At 29.9% G+C, this 19,837-nt stretch overlaps 1 protein-coding gene across 1 annotated transcript in view; it reads left to right on the forward strand.

Moving 5' to 3' along the window:
- The window catches only part of LOC117174924, a 528,852-nt gene that overhangs the window by 420,845 nt on the left and 88,170 nt on the right, over nt 1-19,837 (forward strand). Inside the window, exon 4 of the mRNA XM_033364381.1 lies at nt 2,282-2,461. Coding sequence (XP_033220272.1) covers nt 2,282-2,461 — 180 coding nt within the window. The remainder of the gene's footprint in view (nt 1-2,281; nt 2,462-19,837) is intronic.

Raw genomic sequence — 19,837 nt, forward strand, 5'->3', positions numbered from 1 at the left:
AACATGTTTTCAAGTATGTAAATACGTTTTAAACAGACTTTAGGATACTTCTTAGATATAAAAAGTATAGAGATTCTTCCTCCTATTTACTTTTCAACTCAAAACATCTGAACTTCACAAAATGAAGAAATTCACGGTACAGCTGTCCGCGTTTTATATCCGACTTAATACTTTAAAGTTCATTCTACATAATTCTACAATCGTATTTAGCTTAAAATACCTTCGTTATCCATAAATAAATTTATATGCATCTAATACATACAAAAACTTTAAGTTCAAGTGGAATTTTACCTACAAATTCGTACATGGGTACCCGGGTACTCGGTTGGACAAAATAGTGTAAACTTATTTGGTTAGTTACACAAGGGTTAAAAAAATTTACACAACCGCGCTTTGTCCCCTGATTTCTACTTTATCGAATTTGAAATTTTCTTTTTTTCTCCGCTAGAAATTGCTCGAAATGCTCCAAAAATAATCAGAGGTTACGTGTGTGCAGATACTTATTTGTTGACTTGCAACGGAAGTGCAAATATTATTGTTTATATTGATTTTAGAATATTTAGACGATTTAGGTAAAAAATTGTGTCAGTGATCAACATACGCGAATCAAAGAATCTGAAATGCATTAAACCAAACATTACCTGGAAAGTGCTACAATTTGAGTGGTAATTCCCATTTTATATGCTTATAATAAACTTTCTTTGAAATTATAAAGATGTTGATGCATAAAAACGTTCTTTATTGCTTTTAATTTACTCTTTGAAATTCAAAACACGATATCTCAATTCGTGTGGACATAGTGAGCACAAAAAAATGAGAATAATTTTATAAATTTACTTTTTACTCTAAAAAAAAATTATTACTCAAACTAAATATAGAAACGCAATTTATTGTCTCATTCCCTATATTAGAAAGTTTGAGAGCGATATATCATTGCCTTTGGACATGGAGCATCAAGAGAAAATTTCATAATCGAGGACTGGTTTGGTCACATAGTCACCGTAGAACATGCCCTTAATAAGTTAAATATTTGCCACTCATAATATATTTAATGAACTATAAGCCAGTATAATTTTATATGAATGTTACCGCTTATACCAGAAATCAGTTAAAATTAGTTTTAACTTGTCAAAAATACTACGATCATTTGTCAAAACTTGTTTTAACTAGACAAAAGGCGAAGTAACTAAGTCCTTTTATGAAAACCCGAAGATTATTCAAATTCCAAATTATTTCTTATTTTAACCAAAAATACCACTTGAAATTCACCCAATTGTGCTTTTGCAAGAACTAGATTTACCTGTAGTAATTTTGCATCTTAAACATTTAAGCGACTGGTCACAGAAGAATGATTGGTCACATCGCAGACACCTTTTCTAGGACCTCCTTAAAAAACACGTTTTAGCGACTAGTCGCAGAAGAGTGATTGGTCCATCTTCGGCTTTTTACAAAAGAACTTTGTTATTTCGCGTTTTGTTCAGCTCAAATTATTTTTGGCAAATGGTCGTAGTTATTTCGCGTTTTAACTAGTTAAAACTACTTTTGACTGATTTCCGGTATCGACGTTAACATGTGCACATAATCTCGAACAGTTACATAGTAATTTTATAGATTATGTTAACTACCTTTTTTTTAACGGATTTTCGAAGCTTAGTCGAAACGTCAGAATATGATATGAGGGATCTCTCAGTTATTTGGTGTAATAAATTTTGACCAGTAGCCAGAAAAATTCCGCACCTCTTAAATAAGTTTTCTCACTAAAAATTCATCAATTCCGTTTTTAATGAAAAATTAACTTCTTTAGTTGAATATTAAACTATTTGTTATAAATTCATGCGCTTTCTAGAAAATTCGCCTATCACGGTAAAAAATCAATTTTTTTGTTTGAAAATTCATTAATTTTGTTGAAAATGCAATAAACTTACTTAAACAGGTTGAATTTCTGCTGGAAATTCCTTTAAGTTGCAATATATTTCTTTTCGTGTTTCTTTTCATGTATCTTTTACGTATAAGTAAAAAAAGTCTGAGGTATTATCCACAAATTATAATTTGTGGATAACGCATGAGATTTTTTTTTATATTAAGAATTTATTTTCAAGATTAGAGTACCCAACTCCGAGAGACTATCAAATGTTTGATGAAATTTCTAGGGCGAAAGAAATTTCATGAAAATTTGAAGATCTCTTCATGCAATTTTCATGCGTATAAGTGAAGGCACTTGGTCCTTTCTTCGAATGGATATGGCCGCTCTTGGAATGCTTTTAAGGCTCCTTTTTTTCAGCTTGACCCTTTGGACGGCGGAACTGACAACGGATTCACGTTTACGGCTGCCAATTGGCCAACTCAACCCCAGGGGATTGCCTACAGGATCACGTCCAGATATCCTGCACATCCCGCAGGAAGCTTTTTCTATCCGAATTTGCCACGTCTGCCTCCAATCGCCACACTCACATTCACCAAGGTATCGTAATAGCTTACTCTCGAATTATTTTTTCAAGCATCAGTTATAATAGAACCCTAATCCGGGAGCTAACAGAGGTAAGATTCAATTTTTTATTCAAAATAAGGATTTTGAATAGTTATTTCTTTGATAAAAGTTCTTCAAAGCTAAAATTCGTGCTGAAATTAGACTTTAGGAAACTATTATCACTTCGTATTTAAGCATATATAAATAGCAATTTTTTAAAGATTCTTTTCAGAAAATTCAATAAGATTTTACATGATTCATGATTCAAAACCGAAAAAGAATCTTAAAATTTTTTAAACATTTAATTCTGAACGATCGTGGTAAAACGTTTCAAAAACAAAAATATTCGAAATTAGAGAATTTGCCGTTAATTAAAAATGTCCAAGTTGGAAAATGTTCACTGATGGCTTTGTAAACAGGAAACAGCACTGAAGTATTGATTTCATTTTTATTACAAAAAAGAGATTCCAAAATAAACTTTGAATACATTTTTTAATTGTAGTTGGAACAATACTTGTTAATTAAATAAAACTGGGGAAAAATGTTTCGTTCATTTGGACGTTCTGAACTTCAGATGCATGATATAATGGAATTTTTCAATTTTCGATTAGGGAAAATTCACGAAAAAAATATTGCCGAAATTATGAAGTATCTTATATGGTAAAATTAAAAACGCAGGAAAATTCCCTAATTATTAAATTTCTGAATCTGAAATAGTAAGAAATAGTGAAATAACAAAATATCTAAAAAAAATTTTTTTTGTATTTCAAAAATCTTTTAAATTTGTTACAATAGTTATAATTTTTTCATTTCTTTCAATTTTTTCTTAAAATGTATTTTTTAGAAAAAAGATCATTTAAGATTTTCCTAGGAATCTTTCAAAAAGTTTGATATTCTCTTGAAACTTTTCAAATTTCGTAAAACTTTTACTAGTTTTCTTTAAAAACCTTTGAAATTCTACATTTTCCTTGAAAGATCTTTGAATCTTCTCAAGATTTAAATTATCTTCCAACCTCTTAAAAACATCTTAAAACCATTATACTTTTTACAATAGGCTGTTTTCAGCCATGCCAAAAATTGGAGTAGTTGAAAAAGGGAATGAACTAGTCATCTCGAAAATTCGGGACGAGTAGCCAAGATTCTAAAAAAAATTTGACTATTCATCCCCAATTTCAGGACGACGGGACACTTCGTGTCCCGTTTTTTCTCGACCTTTTTAAAAAATTCTGAAAAATAAAAAAAATTATATTAAAGTCGTCGAAATTATTTTTTAAGATCATTGAATATCTCTAGAAGTATTTTTTTGATCTCTTAAAGTATTCTCTAGAAACAAAAATTTTAAATTAAAAAATCCGTTTAAATTTTTTTCAGAATTCTTTAGAAAATTTTAGTATTGTCTTTAAAACTTTCAAAATCTTAAGAAAGTTTCAACATTTTATTATGAAATCTTCAAAATTTTATTAAATTCCTTCAAAGTCTTTTTTAATTTAAATTATTTTTAAAAATGTTTTAAAACCCCTAAATTACCTTTAAAATTACTTAAATCTTTCATAAAATTTGTATGAAATTTTGTTACTATTTTTCTTTTTTATTCAAATATTTATGAATCTTATGAAAACTTTGAAAACTTTAAAATATGTTAAAAAGTGATTAGAGTTTTTTAAAAACAAATTATGGTTTTAAATTTTCGAAATTTTCAAAAATCATTCGAAATGTCTTAAAGTCTTTTTCAATTTTCTTCTACAATTGATTATTCAAAATAAAAATGACATTTGAAATTTTCCCAGTAATCTTAAGAAAATTTTTTATCCTCATGAAATCTTTGAAAATTCTTAAAAAACTTAAAAAATTTATTTCAAAATATTACAAAAATATACATTTTGTTGTCAATTTTTTGCCATCTTTTTAAGTTTTGAGTTTTTTAAAGAAAGTTTGAAAATATATAAGTATCTTTTAAAATTATGCGCACTTTTCAAAATATTAAAATTTTTGTAACAAAACTTCAAATTTTTTGATTCGAAAGCTGTAAATAAGGTACATTTTATTTAAACAAATTTTATATCTTAACAAGTTTCGAATTACTTTTGAATCTTTTCTATACATCGAAATACCTTTTAAAGTTACTCGTATTTTGTTTACAATTTTGTAAAATTGCAAAAACTTTTTAAGAAGAGGAAAGCGCGGGAGATATTTTTCTAAAAAAGTCGATTTTTTAGCAAATATTTGAAAAAGGTGAGATTTATAAAATTAAATTGAACTTTTTTGAGTGAAATATTTGTCTCATAGCACCTTCTTGAGTATCTGAATCTGAAAGTGCTTTAAGGGAATAGTAAGCTTGTTGGGACTTCTTCAGCTTTCGGAGTGCAGTGTCGTCTTTAAGCTTGCTCTTCTACCGACACGCCAGCTTATGTGAGACTGCATTATACTTCGGTTGCTTTGAAACGTCCTCAGCTTAAAGCAATCCAGTTTCTGGGTCAAAATACTTTACTCCTATTTCTGTCCAATCTCTTTTATGGAGTTCAGATAAGAGTTCGGCTTTCAATCAAACAGTTTTTAAGAAGATTTGCTTTATTTTCAAACCCAAAATCAATCATCTGTTTGAGTTTTTCCTTTTTGAACAAATAACATTTCTGCAGAAATACTCAAGAACTATTTGAGAAATAGAAACTCAAATATATTTCAATTTAGTAATGTTTAATTAATAATTAAATGCATTACCAAAACGTGAGACTATTGGCACCGCCCACATGAATTAAGCAGATTGTCCGACACGCCCATTTAATGAACCACGCCCACTTTCCTTTGATGAATCTTAAGCATAACTTAGCAACGCTAAATTTACTTGGAAAAAATTAGATAGCATGATGCCTACTCCCTGAATAAACCTTAGTTAGATTAGACTGTTTTTAATTATGAATTAGAATCTTGCTGGTTGAAATATCAACTTTTTCATTTTTCGTGGACTTTTAAATTTCTTTTTTGAAATTTGAGCGACTTAGTTGATATTTAAACTCGGCTGAAAATTCATTTTTTAGTTGAAAATACATTTTTTTAACTGAAAATTTAATTAATTCAGGCGAATATTCCATCAGTTAGTTTCCAAATTGATCTCTTTAGTTAAAAATTATATTTGTTAACAGACAATTTAGCTATTCAATTGCTAGTTCTAAATATATATGTATATATATTTCTGAGTTGATAATTTGTATTTATGGTTTAAAAATATTTTTTTATTTGAAAATTAAATCATTAAATTTTTAGTTAAAACTTGGTTTTTTTAGTTAAAGATTCAACAATTCGATTAAAAATTAATCTGTTCAGTTAAAAATTTAATCATTTAGTTGAAAATTTAACTATATTGTTGAAAATGCAATATGTTTACGCAAAATGTTGGGGATTTATAGCGTTTTAAATTAAATTTAATATAGTATTCATATTTATTAGATTTACTTGAATATATTTCCCTATTTTAGTGAAAAATCTTCGCATTTCCCCTTTATTTACAGAGGGTTTCTACTCGGCTGGAAAATATTTTTTATCTGTACTAACATATCAAATTTGCACTGCTAAAGCGTAGGCTTTGGACCCACTCCTTCGGCTTGCTGGTTCGATTTCCGCCTCGCACTCTGGAAGAGTCTCGGTGGCCCATGCGGTGAACACTAGCCTAGCAAGGGAGTTGTTCATCTCCGGAGAGACGTGGGACCGGTACCTCTAGAGAAAAAGGTTTTCTCTAAGTACTTAAGGCTGTTGCTCTTGGTGGTTCGGAACCCACCTTAAACTGTAGGTCCCCCTTCCACCACCAAGTAAGTGTGTGGAGGGTGTGTAAAGGAATAGAGAAGGTGTAAGAAAAATGTAAACCCTTAGGGGACACATTAGAAGCTTCCACTCAAACTATTATTTATACTCGTGGGATATATCTTAATCTTAAGGTACCTAAAAAATCTGGAATTTTTTTCCAGGATTTGAGTGGACGTCTGGGATATGCATTTCTTTGTTTATTAATTCCACTTTGCTCAACTGTAGCATTAAAAAAAGTTGTTGTCTATCACTTTTTATCTTAGTTACACGGTTTAGCCACATCCATGCCCATGACGGTAATTATTATGAATTAAATTCCAATCAAGTAATCGAAATTACTGCTCTTGATCTTCAAATTAGATATAAATTGGAATTCTATTGTTTAAATCTTTGGATTTTAAGAAAAATTAACCGAGTATAACAAAACTCTTGAAACTCAATCTTGACTGTAAGCGTGATTCTAACTATGCCAGTTGTCTCGAATAAATTATTTATTAATCCCAATTTACTTAATCACTGTATTCAAAAAAGTTATTGACCACATATATTTATTTAGGCACGCCCTTTATTTAAATTCATTCCACTCACTCACGCCCATGGCGGTAGATATTATGAAGTAAATTCCAATTAAGTAATCGAGGATACTGCTCATGAACTTGAACTGAGATTTGAATTGTAATTCGATTGTTTAAGTTTTCAGATTTTAGTTCAAAAGCAGCATCGAGTATAACAAAAGTCTTGTAACTTGATCTTACTTTAATCAGTGTTTCAACTACACCAGTGCTCTGGAATAAATTATCAACCCCACTTCACTGAACCTCCGCATTGAAAACATTTGTTGATCACGTCACGACAATGCCAGTTCTATCGAATCAATGATCTATTGTACTTTACTTAAATACCGCATTCAAAAATGTTGTTAAACACGCTCAGTCATCTTAGCTACGCTATTTATTGATACCCATTTCACATAACTACGTCCATGACTGCAACGATTGTGAAATAAATTGTAATCAATTAGTCGAAGTCACTGTTCCTAAACTTAAACTTAAATTTAAATTAGAATTTGGTTGTTGGAATTTTCGCATTTAAGTAAAAAAGCAACAGAGAATAACAAAATTCTCGAAACTTGATCTTCAATTTAAGCCGTATTCCAACTATGCCAGTGCCATCGAATACATGAATTTGCTTAGCGTCGGGGTATGTTACACTCTCATGGCACGTAGATATTTATTTACCGAGATCGCAGGCAAGAGACTACGCTTCTCTAGCTTCTTACAGCGCCTATCAAAAGCAACTGCACCTTCAGCAACAAGAGTAACTAGATTCGAAATCCAGCCGTCCGCGTTAACTTGCTAATTATCTCATGCCGCTTTCTCGCCCTCAGCGATTCTCTCCCCTAACCCATTTCCCATCCTCCCCTCGAGACACTCTATCAAACATCCCATTTCCACCCACTCTACCGCCCTTGCCAACTGATCGGACCAGCCAACCGAACACTTCACTCGCCACGAGATTACCTGCAAACTTTCCTCACCATTCGGTCCATTTGACGAGTCATTCCTATCCACCTTAATTTCATTTCACCTCTATGCAGAGCAGATGGCCCATTACCTAAGACTCTGAGAGTATAAAATAGAGAATATTTCCGATACTCTGAAACATCGCGCACCTAAAAAGATTATGGGAGATTTTAAGAGGAAGAAGATGTTCTTAAATCTCAATAATGTCCCCTACTGTGAAGTCTAAAAGCCACTCAGGATATCAAGATATTTTCCATTAAGGTCTTCTCAAATGAGATTACTGTCGTTGCTCAAATTATTTATGAATTTTATTCTAAAATGCTTAAAAATCGCGCTTTTTGGTCTTACTAGTTCAACGAATTGAGAGTAGTTTTAAAATGGATTTTTCAAATCGGGTCTCAAGCAATTATTTTAGGTATGTGAACCCTCGAAAAACGTTTTGAAGATGGAAGGCATCGATATGTTATTAAAAATAAGATATTCCACTTTCTGTTAAAACTATGCACGACACGAAAAAATATTGCAAAGAAAAATTTTTCATTTGTGAAAGATGTACAAATTTTCTTTAGTAAATTTTTTCATAAGACGCATTGTTTCTATTTTCATCAGAAAACAAAACAGCAAACTTAAGAATGTTTTATCGGGGGGGGGGGGGGGAATTTTAAAAGGAATATTGTCTTCATATTGTACCAGAAATCTCATACATTCTACTTTAGGAAAAAATATAGGGCCATTTCAGCCCATTAATTGTAATGTAATTACACTAATCACAAAAAAAGTATTATTATTAGATATAATACTTTTTTTTCGAAAAAAGTACTGTACCCTGTAGTTACCAATACTTCTTGTTTATTAAAGACATTTTCTTACTAAAAACCCTCTAAAATCTTCAAAAAATATTTTTTTATATTGTAAAATTTAGGGCTAATTCCTTAATAAATAAAAAATACTTCAAAGAGGTGAAATAATTTGTTTAGCTTTTAGTTTTTTTTGAATCAAAAACAAAAAAAATCTTTTTAGACCTTAAAGGGCCTAGTTAAACTTTTAGAGAATGTTTAATAATTAAAGACAACTTATGGCAGTATTTTTTCACTGAGAGGAAAAAATTCGAACAAGAGAATCTCTAAACTTTTAAAATTGTTGTTTTTATTGTTACTTTATTTGGTCATAAAATATTCTGAAACGTCTACAATAATTAGAAAGGAAATGGTTTCGGTAAACTTATAATTGTTATATTAAAAATTATGTGAACAAATATTATTGACTAAAAGAAACATTTTAATGTGTTTTCAATTTATAGAACATACACCAATTCAAGTATTCAAAAGCTAATTAGACAGATTTCTAAATTCCTAATATAGATATTTTTTAATTTTATTTAAAATTTTGTTTTCTGCATATGAGAAGTCGAAGAAATTGATGAAGTTAAGATTTGCGAATACACAATTCGTGATCAAATCTGTATTTTTATAGTCTACAGACTGAATGCACTCAGTAATTTTCATTTCAGTATTCACAAAAAAACTGTCTCGCATTCGTTTTAATACCGCCTGATTTACATGCTTTGAAAATAAATCAATAGAGTTGGAAGGCCGTTTTAATCTTCGAATAAATACCGAAGCTTTTTTCGGATTTACATCCTCGCATGAAATGTTAAATCAAGTTTTCATGTGAATATTTAATATGACAAAGGATTCAAATGCTATTATGGCTCTCAGAACGATTTTACTTCTGCAGATTATCCGGGCTCAGACAAGATAATAGTGCAAGCGAGATTTTCGTGCAGTAGAATAAATTTCATATGGACATGCTTGCCATGATATTTAAATGATAATTGAAATGTGTCACGTCATAATCATGTAAGTGGCACTTTTTCAAATCACGTTTTATAATTTTTCCAAATTCTTTTTGACATAAGTGTGTCCTCGTCTGGTCCCAGCCTTGTTATACCACCGGGGTTGAAGGAAGTCATATGTTTTTGCTTATTCAAACAACTCGTTTCTGCCGTTACTTTGCTCTGAAAGGGTTGCTGAACAATCTGTTTAGCAATGATCCCCACGCGAAAAACTTCAAAAAGTCATCATACGTCACAGTTCACATAAAAATACAGAAACTGACTGATACACCAATAGTAGGATTCACAATTTTCACTACAATCACATCTAATAAGCAAAGCTCTCCACAAGGGACCATGCCCGTTTAAGATTCTTAGGCGCCATTATTTTCAGGTGTTTTAGGTGTTATCACTCTTCTAACACTTTTTGTCACACAGTTTTTAGCGATTTCTTTCCACACAATCCTCATCTGGCACACAACTATTGCTTTCTTTGGGTCCACATGTCTCTTCATGCTAGCTCTTGTATTTCTGTGGCTCTTTATATTGTTTTGCTGTGGTTTTTCATTCACACATTCTCATCACTCCTTCAATAGTCAGCTTTTGCGAACGCTGCCATTCACTTTAACTCAGCACACTTGTTTCAACAATCGTTCTCGATCCATTCTTTCAACATGCCCAAACTATCTCAACAAATTTTATCACTCTTGGCAAACAGCGTTTCATCTACACCACATTCATTGAGAATCTTTTCATTACTGACCTTGTATGTTCAGGTCTAGCTACCGTACAGCACGCTAGTTGCATGTGCAGAGTTCAGCTTCATTTGATTATAAGCCTGAAAAGCTCTATATCTATCTTTCCATCATTAATAAATAAACTTCCAAGTTATTCGTGATTATTAACTTGTTCAATTGTCTCTTTATCTAAGGTAATGTTGCATACTATTTTTTTATTAGTTCTTTTAAATATAATAATTTTGTTTTCTTTAACTAGTTTAAGACCCATGGCCTCTATGCTAATATTTAGTCGACTCAACATGCTTTGCAAATCATGTGCTGATTTTGCAGTAACAATCTTATCATCTGCGAAACGCAAATCCACTCACTTTAACAGTCCCGAGATCGATAACTTCTATGACGATTAGAGCCATTCTTAAACATATAGCCATGAGTATAATGAACAGCCAATAGGATATAACGCATCCTTACTCAAAACTCTAATTAATAAAAAAACTTGCCTAATTACAATTAATACTCGTAAGCTGTTGTGTACAATGAAAAAATATCTTCAAAATAAGCTCAAGAACATTGAAAAATGTTAATTATTTCGGAAATTATTGAAAATTTAAGAAAACATTGAAGTTTACACTATTTTTGCAATATATATACTTAAAAAGTAGACAAATCAGCGTCACCATGGGCTTATTTTATACAGAATTTCGAAAACAATCAACCTTTTAAAGATAATTTTTTTTAGCTCTAGTATAATTAAAATTAAGAGAATTTATTGAGTCATAAAAAAAGGTGTGGCCTAAAACTTTTTCACGGAAGTGTATAGAAAATCTCGTTATAAAAGTTTCGTAAACTTACCCTAAATCTCCAAGTCTTTCATGAATTTGGTTAAATTCCCTCATGTTTATAATTTTGTAAAATTTTCTTAAATTCCCGACAATTTCAAAACATGAAAATTGTCCATTCAAATATAAAATTCGGCTTGTTCAAAATATTAGTGGAATGGAAGCTTCTAATGTGTCCCCTAAGGGTTTACATTTTTCTTGCACCTTCTTCTTTATTCCTTTACACGCCCCCTACACACTTACTTGGAGGTGGAAGGGGGACCTACAGTTTAAGGTAGGTTCCGAACCACCAAGAGCAACGGCTTTCAAGTACTTAGAGAAAACCTTTTTCTCTAGAGGTACCGGTCCCACGACTCTCCGGAGATGAACAACTCCCTTGCTAGGCTAGTGTTCACCACATGGGCCGCAGAGGCTCTTCCAGAATGCGAGGCGGGAATCGAACCCGCAAGCCGACGGAGTGGGTCTAAAGCCTACGATATAGCACCCACGACCATAGTCCCACTGATTCAAAATATTAGTGTTTACTATTTGAATTCTCGGTAATTCCACATTATAGTGTAGTGGAAAAAAAATTATAAGCTCATAAATGATAAAATGACTTTTCAATTTAAAAAAAGATTTTTAAATTTGTAAAACAATTTGTTTAAATCCACGGGATAAGGAAAACAAATAGCTTCATTCAATTCAGTTGCAAAAATTACATAAAGTCCACGTATTGGACAATTTACGCTCCACCCAAATTATTATTCATATAGTAAGAATATAAGAGTGATGCTAAAAAATTTAATACTTTATGCCTTAGTGATTTTACACTTTTCCTTTGAAAAATATTTTTTTCTGAAATCATCCTAGTAAAGTATTGATATCAAATGACAATATAGTCAATCTCAATATTTTGGACGCTTCCGTTCGAAAAATTAAAAACAATAAAGTACGCAAAATGTTTTGGTACGAACCTGTCCTAAACTACAAATTCAAAATAATAAAAAAATTTCCTCTTGAATATGAAAATTTTCAAAATTAGGAGAAAGTGAATTCTGTAAATTAAAGTGGAGTGCAAGAACTATCGTGTTAAAAATAATTGAATCTCACAGTGTTTGGTCAGATCAAAAGTATTTTAAACTTTCCTTCTAATAATTTAAATGTTTTTATTGTTTAAATGTCTAAACGTCGATTTTTTCATTACCTTCTATAACATGCAATACTTTTTTTTAAATATCTCGACTTCATTGAAAAATTACAAATAAATTAAACAGATATAACAAACTCACAGATATAACATACATATATTGAATTAAACGCGATAATTCGTTGATTTTTTCATTATTCTTCTATAACATGAAGTATAGTTTTAAAGGTATCGCGGCTTCATTTAGAAATTGCAAATAAAGAAACACAAATTCAAAATTCAAAATGTCTAAATAATACCAATGACATTTTTCTATTATTTAAGATTCACAGATATAATATACATATATTAAATTGAAAGGGATAATAATCAAAAAGAGGGTTCAACATCTCAGCTATATAATACTTGTAATTTACAAAGACCAAGAATCCAACGATCAAACTTGAATAATGGGTATTAAAGTGGAATTTAAATATTGACTTATTTTGAATTCAATTTCTTATATTTAAATATTTTAAAAGTAAAAGATTTCGGGAAGCACAAAATTAGAAGCGCTTGAGCTTTAAAGATTTAGTTGATATCAAAGCCATGTTAAAAACTTTGTAAATCATCCATTTGAATTTCGTCCTATGCAGTATGGTTAAATACATTTTTTTAAATAAGATTTAAAAAATAATCTCGATCAGAAAATAAATTCCCTTTCATTTTTCGAACAAAGAAATAGTTCACTACGAAACACGTTTACTGCGCATGTATAGTTTTCAGTGAATTTCGAATGAAAGCTATAAGCCCTTATTCTCAATTTTTCGATTACTCAATTTCTGAATTCTTTTTCTCAAATCATTTAATATAATAATATAATTCCATGTAATTTAGCAACTGTCACTTAAAACTCAAAGTAATTTGTATTATTTTATCAGAAATAATCACTTTGTTCTCGAAATACTTTTATGACAATTAGCAGCCTTTTAAGTGACTTTTCTTCTACTACTTAAGAAAAATTTACTGAAATCTCATCAGACTTTTCTCTCTATTCAGAAGTCATCGAAGTCACTTGAAATTTTTAAATGATTTATATATAGGAAAAAAGTCATATAATAAATGCAGGTAATTGAGTATTTTTTATTTAACGCATTAACATCTGATACTGAAAAAAATCTTCCTTTTAATTGTTTTTAATTGACTCGCTTACCACCATTTGTGGGCCCGGGATTTGGATTGGTAAAATCTACAGCTTCAATTGGTAAATGGTAGTCTACACGATAAAACAATCTTTCAAGTTTGTTTAATACATGAACATCTGAAAAGTTGGTTTTCCTTATTTTAACCCTAACATTTTGCTTATTATAAATTCCACGGACATAACGATCCTTCAGGTCAAGCACTGCAACGTAAAATCCAATCGAATCTCCAATTAATTGCAGAGGATCCCTTAATAAGTGTTTAGAGCCATATTGTGGTCCTGTTCTTAAACCATATAAATTATAAAGCTTCACCCTTTCACCAGTATATCTAATGGTCCCTGGAAATCTTGGATAAGAAGGAGGAAATGAAGGATCTGTCAAATATGTTAACTCTGCAAAAAGAAATGGTTAGATTAAAAAATTAATCAAAACGAATAATATATAGGGGACCAGGGGCGTCACATCGTTGGAGATACCCCAAAGTTTGGCTACTAGCATTATCAATTCCGAGCTACCAGCGCGCTTGTAGTTTATCGATTTAAACTTCAAGGGCAAACCGATTATTAATACAAAATAAAAATTTCGAATAACCTATCCTTTTCAAAATTATTTTTTTTTCTATAATTATATAAATATAATCTTCCCAAGATTCTTGAGAAAATTCAAAACGATTTCTGAAGGTTTCAGATATGTCAGATCAAAATTGCAACAAAAAAGTCCATTTTTAGCCAAATAGTTGCACTTTTAACGAAAAAGGACAAATTTGTAACGAAAAATATAATTTATAATAGATATTTTGCGCAAAAAATATTTTAATATCAAATTGGAAAAACTTGAACTTAACAAAAAAGAGGATTTGAAGAAAATAGTTGAATGCCCAACCAAAAAAAAAAAGATTAATTTTCATCATCTTGTATGTTAAATAAAAAAAGAGGAATTTTTCACTAAAAAATGCAAATTTTCTACAAAATGTAATTATTTCCAAAATGACAAATTTTTCATAAAATTGTTACATTTTCAAGCAGAGAAGTAAATTTTTAACGAAAATGATGAATCTCAACCTAAAGTATAATGTAATGGTTGTTACATGAAGTTCAATCTAAAAATATTTTACTTTAAATCGAAAACAGTTAAGTTCTTTAAACAAATGTAACTTTTTAACAAAATAGTTGAATCCTTAACCAGAACAGATTATTTCTTAATCAAAATCAATTGAATTTATTCAAACCGGTTGGATTTTCAATAGAAAAGTGAAGTTTGAACGAAATTGTTGTACTTTCCATGAAATAGATGAATTTTTCTACAAAAAAGAATTATTTTTTACCAAACAGAGAATGTAAAAACATTCGAAAAAATTTTAATTTTCATATTAAATTGATGAAACTTAAAACAACATAAATGCATTTTTAACAAAGCAGTTTAAGTTTTATCCAAGCAGTTGAATTTCTAACCAAACAAATATGAATTCTCAACAAAAAAATGTCATGGTTGATATAGTAATGAAAAAAGATTTTACTTTTGAATCAAAAACAGTTGTTTCCGTCAAAATCAGAATTTTTAACAGAAAAGATTAATTTTCTACCAAAAAAAGAAAAATTCTAAAAAAAGTTGCATCCTCAACATTAACAGATCAATTCTTACGCAAGAAGATGAATATTGAACCAAGAAGATAAATTTACTTCTATAAAAAAAGAATTTTCAACAGAATAGTTATATTTTCAATCAAAGAGATGTATGTTTGTACTGAAATGACGAAGCTTTAACCAAAAAAGTGAATTTTTATCAAAGAAGTTTAATTCTAATCCAAGAAGCTTAATTTTAAACCAAAAAGAAGAATTCATTCAAAAAGGACGAATTTTCATCAAAATAGTGGAATCCTACACGAAAAGAGATTAATTGTTAAATCAGTTCATCTATCCGAGAAGCTAAATTCATCCAAAGAGGGCAAACTTAAAGCAGCAAAAGTTAATTTTGATACAAATAAATTTTTTTACGAAGATTTGTTTGTTACAAAAAAATACAAATTTTTAAAGAAATATTCACCTTTTTAAACAAACCTATTATGTTTTTATACGCACCGAAAAAAGTAAAGAAAGCACTTAATCTTAGAAACGAGGTAAAAACGAACTTCATTTTCACTAAAGTTAGGGGAAAGTGCTAAATCGAAATTTTTTTAAGGAGCTTCAGAATCGGATGTTGCATTTTATTATATATACGAGTCGCTATCTCATTGTCTTTCGAAATTATATCACATATTTATGAGATAGCTTTATAAAGCAAATATTTTCTCAACTTTAAAGGTTCAACCTTGAAAACACCTGCCATAGAAAACAATGCTTTAAAAATAATGAATAATTCTTTACATGTTATATGAAAAAAGACAAAGTCAAGTCAAAGAAATTTTATTCTACGATGGAATAAAAGCTGTCGTCTGCTACGGCGTCCTTAGCAGAAATGGGAAAACGGCAAAGTATAAATGAATTCGAGCTATAAATCGGGAGACTAAATTTAAAACAATCACAGAAAACACAAGTTAAAATTTGTTGCAGGTAAGGCTTGCAACGGTTAAAAATTAAATATATTTTGGCAAAAGTTTCACCGAGTTTAGGAGGATAATTTTGATCTCGTCTACTGTGTCACGCTAAAAGTGAGCAAATTTCGATGAAACATGTAGAATCAGCAACAGGAAATAGAGAAACAGTTGTTCTTACTGATATATCTCCTCCAAAACAAATTACACTATTGTAGACGAATTAGAACTTATTTAACACCATTTAGCAAAAAGCGCGAAAACAACTGACATATGGGAATCCCCATTTCTCTTCAATTTAATGAAGTTAAACGACGACAGATAGCGCTGGCGTCGTAATTCTCGCTACACTTCGAATAAAAATGAAGCGATTATGAGGCGAAAGATTATCAGGGCATCGTTAAATTTTGGAAATTATCTTCAATTCGTGTAAAGTTTATCTGGTAAAGTTCATTTTTGATGCGGTGAATCTTTCACATCTAATCGATGTAAATTTTATCATTCCTTTTTTCTATGAAGGAATGGGGAGGTCGCATGATTTTTAAATAATACATTTTTTATATAATTCATAAAATGCTAAAATTATGGCAGACTTCAAAAAATTTTAAGAGCTTTAATTTTTTGTAAAGAATTAAATAAATAAAATAAAATGGCTCATTCAGAAAATAGGGTTACAAACAATTCTGGTTAGAATGATTGGAGAACTTTCTTTTAGTATTATATTTTTAAAATTATTATTAAAAATTTAGCAAATTATAAAAATTTTGTTCTCAAATATGACAAAAGTTTTCTTACTTAGAATCATACGACACTTCTCGATGATTTTTATATGACTTTTTCTAAGAATTAATTATTTTAAAGGTGGCTTTTAAGGCATGTAATGCCGTATACCTTATCAGTTCTTTGCAGTGTTTACAGTATAATTTGTTTTAATTTTTTCAGGCTCTAAAAAAACGCGGGAAAATGTCGTAAAGTCACACTACGGAATATCGCACACAGCTAATAAATTATATTTTTATGAATTTCAGAAAATTATCAAAATTGCTGCGCTTAGACTTAAAAACAAGATTAAATTATGTTTACCTTTACAAATCATAAATTATTCGACACAAATCTGCTACAAAAGTTAAGTTAAAAATTTATAAATAATGAATTAAGATGATAGATTTAAAAGGAATAATTTTATGGATCCAGAGCTTAGAAACTACGTAAAAAGAAGAGAAGTCGCGAATACGCGCACTAAAAAGAAGACTTAAATGTTTATACATCTTTTTTTCGAATCAGTGTTTCCTATGGCTTACTATAATTTTGCGATATCTCAAAATTTTTTTTAGTTTATTTAATTTTAAAATATGATATTTGAGAGTATTTTTAATTTCAAAACGTGTCAAACCACATAATTTCAAATAAAATTACAGTCTTTTCTTTTTTTCTTAAAAGTCAACTTTAGCGAATTAAATAATTTTGGTTAAAAATTCGACTATTTGGTTAAATATTTAATTATGTTGTTGAAAATACGACTTTTTTGTTAAGAGGTCATCTTTTCGGTGGAAAATTTAATCGTTTTGCTAAAAATATACCTTTATGAATAATAAATTGATCTTTTATAATAGATAATTAAAGTTTTATGTTAAAAATGATTCTTTCTTAGCAAATAAAATTAACTTTTTGTTGGAAATTTTACTTTTTTCTAAAAAAAACTCATCTGCTTAGCATTAAGATTCACCTGGGTGGTTCAAAACTCAATTATTTTTCAAAATTCATATTTTTTGGTCGAAAATTCAACAGTTTTGTGGAAAAGTCATATTTTTGGTTAAAAACTCATCTTTGGTAGTCGAAAATTAACATTTTGTTGAATATTTAACTGTCTTCAAAAAAATCAGTCGCTTCGGCCTTAAATTAAACTGATCGGATAAACAAATCACTTTTTTTGTTGCAAATTTAACTTTTCTCTTAAACAATTTATCAATTTTGTTTAAAAATCTACCTGTATGATTTTAAATGCTACTTTTGTGTCAAAAATTATTTTTTTGTTGTTGCAAATTCTACTGTTTGGTTAAAAAAATTATGTTTTTTGGTTTTCAACGATTTACTTCTTAAAAATTAACTTTTTGCGCTAATGATTTAACTTTATTCTAAAAAATGCGTATTTTTACTTGAAAATTCAATTTCGTAATTTTCAAACTGCAAGTGTTTTTGGTTAAAGTTTTATCGCTGTCATTGAAAGTTCAAGTATTTGGGCGTGAATGCAACTATTTGATGGAAAGCTAATTTTTTTTCTCAACATTGAAAATTTGTTTCAAAACTCATCTTTCGGGCTTTACAGCTTCACTGTTAAGTAATTTCCAGTTTAAATTGTTTAAATTATTGTAAATAAATTATAAACTCATCTCATTTGACAATAATCAAAGAATGCGAGTTTCACAATTCGGAAATGAATTTAATATATATTGTGAAAAGAATTATGTACTATAAATCCCTGAACAAATAAAGTTATAATTCCTAAAATTAAGTATCTGATACTGCTTTTTCCAATGTCTTTAAAATTTTGATACGAATTTTTGTGAATTTTTTGGAACGATCACGCGACTTTTTTATTTCGTGCAACAAATGTGACTTTTTTCAAGCTTCTAGACGATCCGAGCGCTGCATAAATGATTTTGATTTCCTGCATTTAGTAGTTTTTACCTAATTAACACCCTTCAGGTGATATACTTCCAAATGAAATATTTCATTACTTTTGTGTATAATGTTTCCTCTCGAATGATGATTTTTTATTTATTTTTTGTAACTACATAAAAAAATATTATTCGCCAATTGATACAAATGTCGATGAAAAGATTACTTCGGACAAATCATTTTTAAAGAGTAGGAAACCCCTACCTTCAAAATCCGCTTTAAAATCTTAAAGCTACTAAAATGACTTGGGTTTTCGCTAGATCTACAATTGGTCTACAAAAATGCATTCTTCAATTTAATATTTTAACTGAATAATCTGAAAAGAGACACTGGAGCGAGCATAGAAACTTTTTTTGTCAAGATTTCTTGGTTTTTTTATATTTTTTTATTGAAAATGTTGTTTCCCCGTCATTCACGGACTGGGTTGTAGCCCAGTGCAAAATAGGGAGGCCTGCAGCTTAAGGTGGGATCCAAAATATCTTATTATTCCACTCAGACTCCAAAGGTACGGGCATCGAAGTTATGAGCACTCCGCAGATACGTGCGTCCCAACTCCAAATGAGCGTGCGGAATTTTCTCTCCTGTACCCCCACTATTTTTTAGAGTCCCCCATCGATGCCAAATTGCACACACGCGCGTGCGAGAAGCAGTTCTTTGTGCTTTCTCACCTATTACCCCCTAAATATATGCGTCGCAGGAGTGGGAGCCCGTTCTGCGGTCGTGTCTTTGGAGGTCTTGATTCATAAAGCTCTCGTACCTGTGGAGCCTGAATGTATTAGTATTTTTGCTAGTATATCGACTACTTAAGGAGTAAAATGAAGTAATTGAGTTTTGACGTTACAGCTTCTGCCCGATACAACCGTAAAATTTTTTAAAATAAGCCTACTCGAATTCTTCAGAAAGTTTTTCGAAATATTTGATAAATGTCTTCTTTTTCAGTTTATCATTATTCATCTTAATCTATTATTTCAAATACTGCGCTCAATTTTGATGACGAGTTAAGAAAAAATAGCTTCTTTATGGAAAAAAGGAGAACATTATAGTACATATATTTTCTAAAAACTATCATTATATGTTATTATTATTAATTTTTATTATTATATTACATTAAAGT

This window comes from Belonocnema kinseyi, chromosome 6, assembly GCF_010883055.1.
Source record: "Belonocnema kinseyi isolate 2016_QV_RU_SX_M_011 chromosome 6, B_treatae_v1, whole genome shotgun sequence".
Taxonomy (NCBI): Eukaryota; Metazoa; Arthropoda; class Insecta; order Hymenoptera; family Cynipidae; genus Belonocnema; species Belonocnema kinseyi.